At 39.3% G+C, this 14,728-nt stretch overlaps 1 protein-coding gene across 1 annotated transcript in view; it reads right to left on the bottom strand.

Annotated features, from left to right (window-relative positions):
* Positions 1-1,994: 1,994 nt before the first annotated feature.
* LOC107581536 (histone-lysine N-methyltransferase SETD2-like) overlaps positions 1,995-14,728 on the bottom strand; it is a 34,412-nt gene continuing 21,678 nt past the window's right edge. The window contains exons 17-23 of the mRNA XM_016267112.1: positions 12,773-13,508; positions 10,968-11,093; positions 7,375-7,511; positions 7,053-7,164; positions 4,084-4,158; positions 3,885-3,986; positions 1,995-3,456 (exon numbers count right to left, since the gene is read on the bottom strand). Coding sequence (XP_016122598.1) covers positions 3,295-3,456; positions 3,885-3,986; positions 4,084-4,158; positions 7,053-7,164; positions 7,375-7,511; positions 10,968-11,093; positions 12,773-13,508 — 1,450 coding nt within the window. The 3' untranslated portion in view covers positions 1,995-3,294. The remainder of the gene's footprint in view (positions 3,457-3,884; positions 3,987-4,083; positions 4,159-7,052; positions 7,165-7,374; positions 7,512-10,967; positions 11,094-12,772; positions 13,509-14,728) is intronic.

Raw genomic sequence — 14,728 nt, 5'->3', positions numbered from 1 at the left:
AATATTTTGAACACTGAACTAAGAAATGTTCCTGGTTTCCATTTCAGAAATCTGGTCACCTTATGTGACGCTGAGTATGAATGCAAAGCATAGCAGCGTATTGTACATTTCGGGCAGCAATCGGGTAAAACTCGAGCCATACTTCTAAAAGCCACTTATGGATATGATTAGAACAGACAGTTGGCCCTGCTGTCATTGTACAAAAGTTGTGCAGCTCAGGTGTGTGGATTACCTAGCACGCTCTCTGTTCACATCTCGCTGAAATGTGTTAATGATTTCTGTGACTGAGGGTTTGCAGGGACTTGGGCAGCTCTGCATGCCGTCACGTACTCCAGACGGAGCTGCTTAACTGCGGTCTGGAGCAGCCCAGCGGAATGCCCTGGCCCTGGGAGCTCTGCTCTACATAAAGAAGGGCTCTGCTGAGGGGAGGGGAAAACCAGCTCTGCTCAGATGGTTTCGGGAGAGTCGGGAGTCCTGGAAGAGCCTCTAATGAAAGCAGTGCACCACTTTGATTCTTTGATTTAATAGAGCCAGATCTGTGCTGTGGTGGCAGTCACCCCATAGGGTTTAAAAGAGTCAACATGTATTTACTTTAATATACATTCTTATATATATTGTACATAATCCATCAGAGCACATTATTTCAAAGAAAAAAAAAAGATGTTTTTTTCTTTCATAATCTTTTAGAATTTGTCTCAATCTTTCATGAAATGCAAATAACTTGACCCGTCTCTGAAATGAGGTTCCTTTTTGGCTGACTTCACCTAGGATGACCACATATGATAAAAAAAAAAGTATATAAAGGGAACTATATTTTCATGAATTAATACCATTTACTGTATATTAAAAAAAGCATGATATAAAGATTTTTTTTTTCAAAGTTAAATGGGCTTTTTTCTAAAATATAAAGGCAATTATACATTTTCATGTATTAGCATTTATAAGCCATATTAAAATGGGGGATGTAAAATAATTTCCAAAGATAATTTGGCTTTTATATATTGTATAGCCAAAACAAGAGATGAATGCATTATCTAAAAGATAATTGTATTTTGTTTAAAAAAAAAAATCAATTTGTACATCTGTGTTCTTCCCATTAGAGGTATCAGATGTAACCTCAAGCATATATATTAGATTTAGATTTAGTCATTTAGCAGACGCTTTTATCCAAAGCGACTTACAAACGAGGACAATAAAAGCAGTCAAAACTAACAGAAGAGCAACAATATATAAGTGCAAATGACAAGTCTCGTTTAGCCTAACGCAGTACAAGGTGTGTATGTGTGTGTATATATATATATATATACACACACACACACACACACACACAAAGAAAAACAAGTCGATAGAAAAAAATAGAAAGCTAGTGTTTGTTTGTTAAAAAAAAAGAAAAAAAAAAGGATAAATATAAAGTAGAATTAAAATAGAATAGAAAGTGCTAGAGTTAGAGGGTAAAATAAAGATGGAACAAATGTGTTTTTAGTCGTTTCTTGAAGATGGCTAAGGACTCAGCTGCTCGGATTGAGTTGGGCAGGTCATTCCACCAGGAGGGAACAGTTAATGAAAAAGTCTGTGAAAGTGATTTTGTGCCTCTTTGAGATGGTACAATAATACGCCGTTCACTTGCAGAACGCAAGCTTCTAGAGGGCACATACTGTATCTCTGAAGTAATGAATTTAGTCTTAATGATAAATAGTTAATAAATGAATAACTGTAATAATCTTACCTTGAACAATTAATCAATGTAAGTTTCATTCTTTAAAATGAGCTCTGAGCTCATCATTTTTAATCAAAATGTCATAACTGGATCTTCTGATAAATGGACAGACTTCTCGCTATGCTGGACTTAAAGCAGCACTATGTAACTTTTGGCGCTCTAGCGGTTAATAAACAGAACTGCACAGATCCCGCGGAAGAACATTCCAACCAGAGCTACTTCTCTAAGTTTATGTCTATGGCGATTCACGCAGGTAAGGTGACAAGACAACCAAGACTTATTTTTTAGAAAACAGTTTATTTTATCTTAAAATGTTTTTACACTCAGTATGACAATGTGCTTGCACAGTACTTACAGTGGAGTGGGGCAAGACTCCTATTTGTACATAAAAAAGATCCAAAGTCTTTCTACAGTGAAAGCATGGGAAAAAGAAACAACACCCTCACCTTTAAAACCCAACCCAAAATACAGAGCCATGATGTAGGAACACCAGAGCCGTGCCGATGGGACGGAGGACTTGGGCCTAATCGTATCCTTCTAATTCCGTTTTTCCGGTCTGGTATAATTAGACATATTTACACAAGACAACGTGGACCCCCACAGTCAAGTCTCTGCAAATGGTCTCAAAAACTAACTCTCAATATATTCACATATAAAGCAATATAATACGTTTGGAAATTTAATGCAGGTTAATAAGGTGGGGTGAGCTGATTAACGGCCAGAGCTTATGGGATAGTAAACCTGATCAATCCTTACATGATGGCCACAAAAATAAGCTACAAACTGCCTGGAGGGCTTCACATTTGCCTTCGCGACATGAATAAAAAAAATGTTAAATGTAAAAACAGTGTGAAAGACCTCGATAAAATATCATTGCTACATAACCTTCCACCCAGTCGAGAGGAGAAACAAGACCAGGGCAAATGGGGTTAGATCACAGACCTGCACACTTCTATTTTGTAGTTAAAATCCATAAAAACAATGCTGAGCTGGGTGACCCATGGCCAGTGAGTCCAACACGACTAGTTCTGTGGGTAGTTTATCTGAGATCTAATCCTTAGCGTCTGTATTTCTCCTTCCTTCTTTCTCGACTACTATCAGCGAGGGATTGGACCTTTAGCAGAGCAGGCAAGCTAACAAAAGCCCTTGGTAACAACTACAGTAATGGAGTGGGGTGGCAAAGGAAAAGGATTTTAATGGTCCACTTATTCTTTTTTCTCCCCATCTAGAACAGAGTTTAAGATGATCCTCTTCGCCCAAGTGATGAGACTTGCCTTTGAGATAATTTTGAGAAGACTAAAAAGATCTTGGAAAGAGTCTGTGTAGCACCCTTGGTTTGCGTCCTCCACGCTTCATACCGCAGCGGTTTATCTCATCATAAAAGCATCCCCTGTGCTGGACAGCTCAGGCAACGCCCCCTCCTAGAGCAGCATTTAGGACATGGTTAGTAGGTCAGTGGAACAAAACAACAGGACTCAAGCTCGAGCTGCCCTGTTCTGACGCACCAAAACCGTTCAGGCCAGAGGTGTTCAGTTGGAATGAGCTGCCAGGAGGTTCCTGGGTTTGCTTCAGGCTAGTTAGTCCAGCTCTGTGTCTTCCTTGGGCCGGTACACAGTGCCAAACTTCTGCATGTACTTCTTGATGTACTCCTTGGTCTTGTGTTTGACGTTCTCATTGCATTCAAGATCTTCAGGATTCTTGCAAGACTTCAGTTCTTTGTTCATCACCCCATGAGTCAGCTGTGAGCAGATAGACACACACACACACACACACACACACACCAAAGGTTTAAAGATGCAGCAACGATGACATCAGTGACAATGCATTTCAAAAACAACGATTTCTCCAGTTTAAAGGGATACATATAATGCAAAGTGGATTGAACCAAGACCCCATCTTACTTTTTTTTTCTTTTCGATACTCCATTTCACTTGGATGTACATCACAATACAGAAGAAAAGATCTGTCTCTACTCCCGTTATATAGTTTTAATAAACATGAAAAAAATAAACTGTGACCCAAAGATGTCTATCTACATGCATATAGATGTAAGTGCTTTAACAGCCTTATCTATATATCTGAGCATTCACCAAGATTATCTAAAACAATAACATAAGAACATTCCTTTTCCATTTTTAAAAAGCATACAGGCATACACGATACCTACCTTTCTAGCGAGATGTTTGAAGTCCTCTGTGTTACTGATACGGCCCAGTTTGCAGTCTGGTTTGCGGTACGGATTAAGGCATTGCACAATAAACTGTGACATCTGAAAAGATAAGCAGGAGAAATTGAGAAGTTAGACGAGTCGGACACACACCGCTAATTATTTTTTAATAAAAAACCCAAGAGAATCGAAAGCTCACCTCCTTGCGGAAGACTTCTTTGCTTTTTTTGGCCAGCTCACTGGACGTGTCTGCCTCGGCGGTCTTTGTAGAGAACTGTGCAAAGGGGTCAAACAAAAAACCCAACGCATGAAAATACATACTGTGAATATTGATAGTTTATTTGACGTATTACTCATGTAAGATTACATAATCTAGAGATTGTTTAAACATTCTTTTCCAAAATATACTTGGGAGTCTAAATTCTACAATGAACAACATTAAACACTGCAACTCCCAGAGTCCCCTTAGGCAGCCGATATGACATGAATGAGACATGTTGAATCAATGCCAAGACTGTCAATACTGATTGTCCCATGGTCCCAGAAAGAAACCCAAAGGCCAAACCAGTGCACGTCAGAGGAAATGCTAACATACTGACAACAGACAATAAAACCCTTTGGTAACGAAATCTGTTAAAAGTTTAATAGTCAAGATATTTTGAAGTCTAAAACGAGAAGAAAAGAGATTCTGCACAGTTCGACTTCCAAACGAGAAACCAAACATAAATGAATGCAGTTGCAACAGCTGGGTTTGATTAGCATCAAAGAGAGCCAGAGAAAACACCAGCAAAACCCTGAGAGAGAGAATGAGGCAGAGAAAGAAAGAAAGAAACGCAGAGTGGGTGATGGGGGAGAGACGACGGCAGTGAACGACAGATCAAGATGGTTATTAAAACAATGTTTACTGTAACTTGCTTTTGACTTCATGTTTCGATACGGATTGGCCCGGTCAGACCTCTTGTATATTTGCATCAGATGATGCATCATAAAAACCAATGCCTTTTAAACACTGAGGCAAATTTAAGTGGCCTAAGTGTTTTCTTCCGAACTTCAAATAGCTTTTCTCTGTGGATGAGCCCCAGCTGCGAACCATTCCATCGTAGATGTCTGGAACAACATCTTCAATTATCCAGAGAGGCTGGGACAGTCTCAGGCCCTACATGTGTGTACCAAAGTGAACTCTAGAATAGAGACTGTTAAAAGTACCAGTGCTTTGATACGTGACCAGTACTAAATCAATCAAAAACATTAAAAACAAAAACAGTTTTTTCACACTATTTGGTACTTAATACTGTCTGAAAGGCAGCCGCTTCAAACGCTCACACGTGTGTGTGTTTGTGTGCTGCAAAGATCACTTGTCATGGTAATTTTGCTGCGTGCAAGAACGGTTAAGTGCACGTCTTAGTCAAAATATCGGTCTTGGTAAGGTATTCATGTAAATACAGCTGGTTTGTGTAATAGAAAACAGGTCTATAACAGCGATATTATCAAGAAAAAAAAACTATCCCACCTATCCCCTATCCATCTAAAAAAAAGCCCACTGCTTTATCTAATTCATTTTTTTGTTTCGTACTACTGACAGTTTGTTTTCTTTATTTGGCTTTTTGCCTTTATTCAGGGTATCTACAGAGTTTTTAAAACAAACTTAAGACTTTAAAGTGCCCCTATTATGCCATTTTTAAATTTGAGTCTCCTAAAACAGGTTTACACGCATGCAAGGTCAAAAAACACATTAGATTTCTAAAAAAATAGATATAATTTTACCTAATTTCTAAATGATTCGTAAACGACTCGTGCGAAGCAGTTCAAAGAATCAGTCTCTCTAAACCCCTCCTTTCTGTGAGCCCTCACTGCTGTGATTGGTCAGATGGCACAGTCCTTTGTGATTGGTCCAGACCCGTAGAGAGATTGGCTCTGGATTGGTCTACCGCAGCGCGTGTCGGAACCGAAACGCCCATTGCCATGATGGAATGACAGCCCTGGAGACTTGTCAATACATAGAAACGATGGTATCGATTGTACCTTACCAATTCGAGTCATAGTCTGATGATGAAACGGTTCAACTGGCTGATCGACAAGAGACTGATCCGCAAGCACGACTGGAGCAGGACGTTTCTCAGTGGTAAGTGTCAAGTGTTAACAAGTTTGTGGTAATTATAAGATGTGATAAAACAAATGTACTCTCAGAGCGTAGGATACAGCGTCTTCTCGACATGATGTTAACCACATGGAAATTTTACTGTTTGTGATCGGGCAAGTTGGCGATGTAGAACGTGGGCAGACATTATGCAAATATGTTACTTCGTGACGTAGAGCCGTAACAGAATAAGATTCGAATTCCTGACGACTCGTTTAGGCGATTGCGAGCCGACTCTTTTTTTTTGATCGACAATAACTTTATTTATCGTGCACTGTTGGCTTCACAACTTGGCAGATAGTTTATGTTCACATACAGCTACATGACACACTGCATGAAAGGTAATATTCGAAAAGCATTAATAGGGGCACTTTAAGACCTTCACAGATAAAATGAATACTGTATGTCTAAATGGAACAAACCATCTAATCTTAAAATAAATCTATTACATATGAATTAGAGGTTGATCGACATTGAGTTTAACTGATACGATAATGTGTGTAAAGAAAAGCAATAAAGAGATCACTGTGCCGATACTAGCAAACTCTACATACTGAATGTCTCATGTAACATTCTTAGTCTTTCCATGCTGTAACTTTGTTAATATTTATATGAATAAAATAAATACTGAGCATTCATTCTACACATTAGTATCATTTCACATTGTGAACGTAAGAGGGAAGAAATGCTTTTGTGTGACCTTTTCTTTTCTGTTACTGTACCTTTAAGATTTTTATATTCAAATGACCTCTGTTATTAACTTATTTGCATGTAAAATGAGTAACAAATATCCCACAAAGTTACTGGTCTAAGGTGTAATCGTGGGCAGGCATATGTTAATATGCTTAAGGTGGTGCCATCGACACTGTGGCAATTTCTGAATTATCCGTTTTTGCTTCGATTTTTATAAATGGTCTGGGTGGGCCAGGGTTAAAGTTGTGTATTAAGAAGTACAACTACTACAGTACTTCAATGTTCAGGTTGATAAAAGTCCTACGATATTCCCCTAAGCATAATGAATCGTTTAATACCTTTGAAGGATTTTCATCGTATGTGGGCGTCCCAAGGTCCATCTCAGCCTCGTGTTCTACACTGGCATCCTCTGTAATCCCATCCCAGCTGGGAGGATCCCACTGTGTTTGCCTGAAAGAGAAAGCACATTTCATCATGTGCTCAGTGAAACAATTACAATAGGACAAAGGCAGACATGGTCTGGCGGGAATATCTTCATCATTAGATCAATCCATGCTGATGTCATCAAGCTTAATTGATTAAAAAAGGAGGTTTAATTCTGGCTCCCTCCTTCTGTTTTAATGATATACAGATTCCTTGTTTAATAAGGACCATTCATACCTGGTGATGATGTGATAGTAATAGATTCTGCCCTCTGGGTCTCGTGCCACTTTCCAACCGGGAGGCAGGATAATGGTTTTAGGTTTGGGAGGGGAAGGGGGTGGCAGATCAACGATGCTGTTGGGTACGATCATTTCCTGTGGTGAATCACAGTTCAGGAGAGGTTAGTCAGCATGTTTAGGGTTACTGGAACCATGTTGTCTATAAAATACTAATTACAAGCAGTCTAGCAGGGACTTGATACTACAGTTAAGGCCATGTGACCATATTAATTATGCCAATTAATAACATAGCTTATAATGCTGTGTTAGATTTACAGTGGTGTGAAAAAGTGTTGGCCCCCTTCCTGATTTCTTATTTTTTTTGCATGTTTGTCACACTTTAATGTTTCAGATCATCAAACAAATTTAAATATTAGTCAAAGAAAACACAAGTAAACACAACATGCAGTTTTTAAATGAAGGTTTTTATTATTAAGGGAAAACAAAATCCAAAACTACATGGCCCTGTGTGAAGAAGTGTTCGCCCCCCTGTTAAAACTGTGGTTTATCACACCCGAGTTCAATTTCTCTAGCCACACGCAGGCCTGATTACTGCCACACCTGTTCGCAAGTTTTTTTTCAAATAACGACTAAGCGGCCAGTGGCAGACAGTGAGTTGATCACGTTTGATCAATTTAGCCTTCTCAAATCAACACGACTTGCCTAAAATAAAATCTAGATATAAAACACTTCAAGCATATCACAATGTTAGTTTAAACGTTTAACCTAAAAATGTGCGCTATTAGGCGCATATCCAGTTGTTTGTGCGGAGAGTGAAAGCTAAAGCGCGCTCTGCAGGACATTGAGGGGCTGGCGTGATTACTTGCATTTTTTTCTTAACAACAGAAACAACTTAACGGCGTAATTTTTGCTCATAAGAGTAATACATCATTTGTAACTGTAAAGGGTCTACTTTTATTTGTGTGCACTCATAATATCTACAAAATGTTGTGCTTTTTTAAAATAAAGAAAACAGGATGCACTTTTCTGCCGTCTCGGTCTTGAACAGGAGCGCTTCACAAAAATGAACAGAAACTCAGCGAATACTTGCCTCACAGACATGATAAATATATATATAGAAAGCTTTAAATTACATGATAAATATATCTATAGAAAGCTTTAAATTACTGTTTTTTTATGGGTGAGGGAAAAAAATCGATACAGCATAGTATCGCAATATTTTCCACGGCAATACTGTATCGATACACGGACACCAAGTATCGATCTTTTATTATACTATTTGGTAGAATAATAAAATCTATTTCTTTACAGCATCCTAGATGGTGGTGTTGAGTTTTTTTCTGGTGAGGTCAGCTGGGTCACCTTCTGTATGCAGTAAGTTATCAGGAAAGCCCTGTCCACCTTTAAATTGGATGTAAATTGGACCATTTCCCCCAGACACATTCATGGTAATTTTGCCAGGGCTTTGCGGCAAGCTTTAACCTATTGTGTGCGCTTGAGCGCAATAGGTTAGCCTAAATATTATGGCTCATTATGGTTTAGAATTTAAGTAATTAATCTCTGGTCAGGAGCAGCCCTAGTTTTAATCCAGTCCTCCTTTTGTTCTAAAATCTTCCAGCTGTGCTGAAGGCACGCTCGCTGCTGCTGGCAGGGACACTAAACACCGTCCGAGTCTTGACAGTCGCGGTAGCATGGTCTCGTGTTGTTTCCACCAGCGTGGCAAATCTTTTTCATCACCATAATTGATAGATCATGATAAATATATCTATAGAAAGCTTTAAATTACTGTTTTTTTATGGGTGAGGGAAAAAAATCGATACAGCATAGTATCGCAATATTTTCCACGGCAATACTGTATCGATACACGGACACCAAGTATCGATCTTTTATTATACTATTTGGTAGAATAATAAAATCTATTTCTTTACAGCATCCTAGATGGTGGTGTTGAGTTTTTTTCTGGTGAGGTCAGCTGGGTCACCTTCTGTATGCAGTAAGTTATCAGGAAAGCCCTGTCCACCTTTAAATTGGATGTAAATTGGACCATTTCCCCCAGACACATTCATGGTAATTTTGCCAGGGCTTTGCGGCAAGCTTTAACCTATTGTGTGCGCTTGAGCGCAATAGGTTAGCCTAAATATTATGGCTCATTATGGTTTAGAATTTAAGTAATTAATCTCTGGTCAGGAGCAGCCCTAGTTTTAATCCAGTCCTCCTTTTGTTCTAAAATCTTCCAGCTGTGCTGAAGGCACGCTCGCTGCTGCTGGCAGGGACACTAAACACCGTCCGAGTCTTGACAGTCGCGGTAGCATGGTCTCGTGTTGTTTCCACCAGCGTGGCAAATCTTTTTCATCACCATAATTGATAGATGTCTAAAATAAAAAAAAAAATGAAAAAAAAAATAAGGAGATGCCTAAAACAGGCACAATGCCCGCCCGTGTCTGAGATATGATGCAAAAAAAGCCTGGCCCTAGGGGCGTAAGTCAGGGCCCATCGGGCTCGGGCAGAAATGCAGAGCTCTAGATATCAGAGACGCGGCTGTCTGAGTAACAACACACTGAATAAAGTTGTTACTCGTGTATCCTTGTGCTTGAATGGGTTAAAATCGCTTGACTGTTCAAACTGGCAAGGTGTATTTGTCCGTTAAAGTGTAAGACATATTCTGGCATATTCTGCACCACCCGTAACGGCGCCCCCGACACCAACGCACGATAAGTGCAGTTGTGTGTACAGTTATGTCATCTGCCACTTTAAATGTCTGCAATCTTCTGATTGGCTGTCAATATTTTTATCATTCATAAGATGAAAAAAATAAAATAAATCATCTGAAAGTGATTCCAAACCTATAGTGTCGTTATCATTATAGATGTGGTGTGGACTCTGCGATTCTTTTACATTTAGAATGATTTTTAAAACTATATCTTTATCGTTATAGTTATCGTGTGTTGGTGCAAACAGGCCTTAATCAATTTTTTATGTTTTTTATTGATTGATTGATTCATTCTTCAATAGAAATGCACAGCTTGTTAAAATTAGCTTATTTTGTTTTTGGTAATAAAACGTGGGGGAAAACATTTTGTACACCCTTGAAAATTTTTTTTTTTTAAAATAAATAAATAAATATGACTAATCGATTATGTGCATATTCATAGTCCCAGCATTTCTTTATGAACAATTACTAAGCAGAAGGAAAGAAGGAAAAAAAAAATGTTTTTTTAAAAAGATGGTGAGAGAGACAGAGTAACAGCACACTCATCTGGTAAAAGGCCTGAGTTACATACCTGTTGAACTGTCTGAGATGTGACAATGGTGGTGACTGTGCCTCCCTGCTGCACAACCACACCCTGCTGATGACCCGTGTACACCTGCTGCCCATGTAGGTAACTGGCAGCTGGCTCAATTTTTTTTTTTTAAATAAATAAATAAATAAATATGACTAATCGATTATGTGCATATTCATAGTCCCAGCATTTCTTTATGAACAATTACTAAGCAGAAGGAATGCTCAAAAAAAAAAATGTTTTTTTAAAAAGATGGTGAGAGAGACAGAGTAACAGCACACTCATCTGGTAAAAGGCCTGAGTTACATACCTGTTGAACTGTCTGAGATGTGACAATGGTGGTGACTGTGCCTCCCTGCTGCACAACCACACCCTGCTGATGACCCGTGTACACCTGCTGCCCATGTAGGTAACTGGCAGCTGGCTCAGTGTATGTCTGCACACAAATACAAGCATAATGCTTAGCAGTCATCATTATACTACTTCAGCATTAAGTGTTCACTCAAGGGGACAAAAAAAAAAAATAACAAGCATGTAGGATGGGAAAACAAGTATGTAGGATGGGAACTTTTTTGAGATGTGGGCGTTGCACTTGGAAATTAAAACTGAATGCAAGTCAATCGTAAAAAAGGGGCAAGGTTTAAGATAGGGGTGCTCCTATTGATTGGCTACTGATTGCTATCGGCCGATAATCGCTTTGAGAGGTTTGATCGGCGGTCTCTATAAAGGCCGATCTCAAGCTGACGACGTGCCTACTGTGAGAGGTTTGGCATGATATGCAGTGGCACCGTCTTTAATTATAATGCTGAAGGTGAGGTACAATTCAGATTTCTTTATTAAATAAAGTAATTAGAAAACTTTCTGTGAGACTTAATTTCACAAACAGTGTGAGTGAATCACTTTCCCTCTCAAAATGCAAATGACTTCAAATCACCACATCGAGTCTGCACTATAAGCGAGCTGCACAGTTAACACAGGAATTGTCACTTGCACAATCGGGCAGTGTTCCATCGTCACTAAAGTTTATCATTTGCATTTCTATTTAAGTCTTGCCAGTGTTTAAAGCGGTGGTTGATCAGCTTTTTTTGAAGGCTTGATTGGGTGTATGGGGGGAGGAGTGTAACGTGTTCATGCTTTGTAATAATAAAAAATAAAAACATAATTTTCACATATTTTACCTTTATTCTACACCGCTTTTTCCATTCTCATCAAAATGTCTGTTGAGTTCCTGGTTCTATGAAGCCCCTCCCTCAGAAATACACAATCTGGCTCAGATTGGTTAGCTGGCCCAGTGTGCTGTGAATCGCTAACCGTCTAGTGCACATTGTCCGGAAATATCACGCCCCCATACCATTACAGGTAGTTGCATGTTCCAGGGTGCAGGGTTTATGTAAACATCAGAGTTAGTGATGTCACAAACCCGGAAAGACACTCGTTGTGGTCCCTACCAGCCATTTTTTGTAGTTGATTTCTTTAAAAGAAAATATCTCCCTTTGCATTGAATTGAGCGTCGTAACTTTGCAGACATTGTTTATGCTCTAATGCTAGACGGGAGGTCAGAATGTTTAAAAAAACAAAAAAAACCACACATTTGAATGAATTATTCACAATGAGATCAATAACATGGATTTAGAAAACAGATGGACTTTTGCAGAACTATTTTTCTTGGTGGAAACTCACTGTGATTCCAGATTGTACTGATTTAGAAAATGTTTGAATTACGAATGCAAACACAGACTGGCAAACAATGATAAACTGATTATTTTCATGTTATAGTTATAAACTGTTTAATGACTTATATTAACATTCTATGCTATTTTGCCAAAAAAACACAAAAAAAACAACTACAAACGAACTAAAATTCATCACTTTAAATGTTACAAATTAATTTAGGCATTACAACATGTATAAAAACGGATAGTCACTGTCATATTTATTGCATATAAAATGTCTCATTTGTAAACGTAAACAAGATTTTATGAAACTGCATTGCATCATATTTTGTATTTACCTATACCACAGTCAACATATCTGCACTCAAAAGCTTTTATCAGTTGACCACTATGTGAGAATATAGTGAAAATGAGGACTGAAAGGAAAGTATTAGTGTCCAACCTGTATGACAGGAGTGCTGGTTTGTGGGTAGCCTGCAGGAATGCTATAGATGGTCTGGCAGGGCTGGCCCTGATAGTAGATGGCAGTCTGAGGCTGTGCCGTGGTGGAGTATTGCTGGGTCGGTTGTGTCTGTACTGTGACCGCTTGCTGTGTGTTGGGGTCCCAGAGCGTTGTGTAGCCCTGCTGACCCTGGACCTGTGGGCTGGCTGTTTGCGCAGACACTGACAAGACAGCCCCGCTCTGGTCCTGTGCTGGCACAGCAGGCTGGATAAACTGCTGAGTCTGAGTGCCAGAGGAAAGCTCCAGAGAGGCAGGGATATGTGACAAGCTGGAGGCAGGTCCGGCCTGGGTGGTGGTGGAAGAGGGTGAAGCTAGACTGAGATCTGATATGATGGGCTGTGTAGGTGTTTGTTCAAATGTACTAGGAGCTGGGGTGACACAAAGAGGCTCTACAGCAGGTGTGGGCAGGAGCACTTTTCCTGCATTGGGATTGGTGGGATCCACGTAGGTCTGGATAGGGTATCCAGGCGGGTAGGTCATGAAGTTTGGACTGGAGGTGTAGGCCAGTGGGTTAAACGCAAGAGTCTGTAATTGCTGCTGCTGCTGTTGTTGTTGTTGTTTCTGGGCCTCCCGCTGAGCCACTTCCTGCTCAAAGAGCTTTCGTCGTTCCTCAGTAGACAGCTTGTTACGAGACTCTTTGGTGTGGAGTTTCTTATTGCTGCTGGCCTGCTCATAACTACAGAAAATACAGTAACCACACTTTGAACATGTAAATCTATCATGCATTTTTGTTCAGAAATTAAAATAGGTTAATGTTGTTCCAAACACTTTCCCAAGTTTTCCATTAAACTTGTACGACTTTGGAACAACATGAGGGTGATTAAGTAACTACAGAATTGTATGTATTGATTTTATTGTGTCTTAAAGGGGTCATATGATGCTTTTTTTTAAAGATCATTATTTTGTGTATTTGGTGTAACAGAATATGTTGAAATGTTGCATAACATACACACACACACACACACACAACTCCGCATTTGAACAGTCAATAGCAAATACTTAAACTAATAACAAAACAGTAGCTGATTCAGAAGCGCCAGATTGTCATAGCAAAGTCAGAATTACCTCCTCTCCTAAGTTCACAAAACGGTCGTCCATAAAATGCATTGCTGTTCTGTTGTAAGCGATCTTAAAAATTCCTAAATGCATCTACTTCCGAAGGCCAAATAAAGTGCTTTTGCTTTCGCCTAGAAACACACAGCGTCTCCCTGACATGGCTGCTTCAACTGTGGTTACTGAAACCACGCCTTCTTTCTTTGCGTGAACATTTGGGCGGCATTATGCAAATATTGCCACATAGTGACCTAGATATGTGGGGGCGTGTTAGAACGAGCCGTTTTAGGGGGGCGTGGCAGAGTCTTAACTTTGATAAAGAATATCTCTTTGGATTTGAGACTTTAGTCTTTGCAACTTGAGGGATCTTATCTATGCACAATCAGCTTGTAACACTCCAAAGAGAAAGGAAAACTTGAAATCGCATCATATGACCCCTTTAAGATAAAAAGTTGTTCCTGTTCAGTCTGTTTCTCTGTTAATAAATATCATATTCTTGATATTAAGCTGTTTCCGCGAGTCCTTAAAATTGACTCTTCCTCATCCCAGTAAGATGATGCGGCAGCTCGGACGCAACAATATTCAAATCAATTCAAGTGGCCTGACTTCTCCCGGTGCTCTCACTCCGGGCCATTTGCGTGCACAATAAAGGCTATAGGCTAGCCTACTCTCAAAATATTATAACTTTAATTTCTACGATTTAAATTCTCAAAACATTTCGACTTTATTCTCGTAATATTTCGACTTTATTCTTGTAGTATTTCGACTTTATTCTCATAATATTTCGACTTTATTCTTGTAATATTTCGACTTTATTCTCGAAACATTTAGACTTTATTCTCG

This window comes from Sinocyclocheilus grahami, unplaced genomic scaffold, assembly GCF_001515645.1.
Source record: "Sinocyclocheilus grahami isolate Dianchi unplaced genomic scaffold, SAMN03320097.WGS_v1.1 scaffold36.1, whole genome shotgun sequence".
NCBI lineage: Eukaryota > Metazoa > Chordata > Actinopteri > Cypriniformes > Cyprinidae > Sinocyclocheilus > Sinocyclocheilus grahami.
This window is presented reverse-complemented; position numbering and strand designations above follow the sequence as displayed.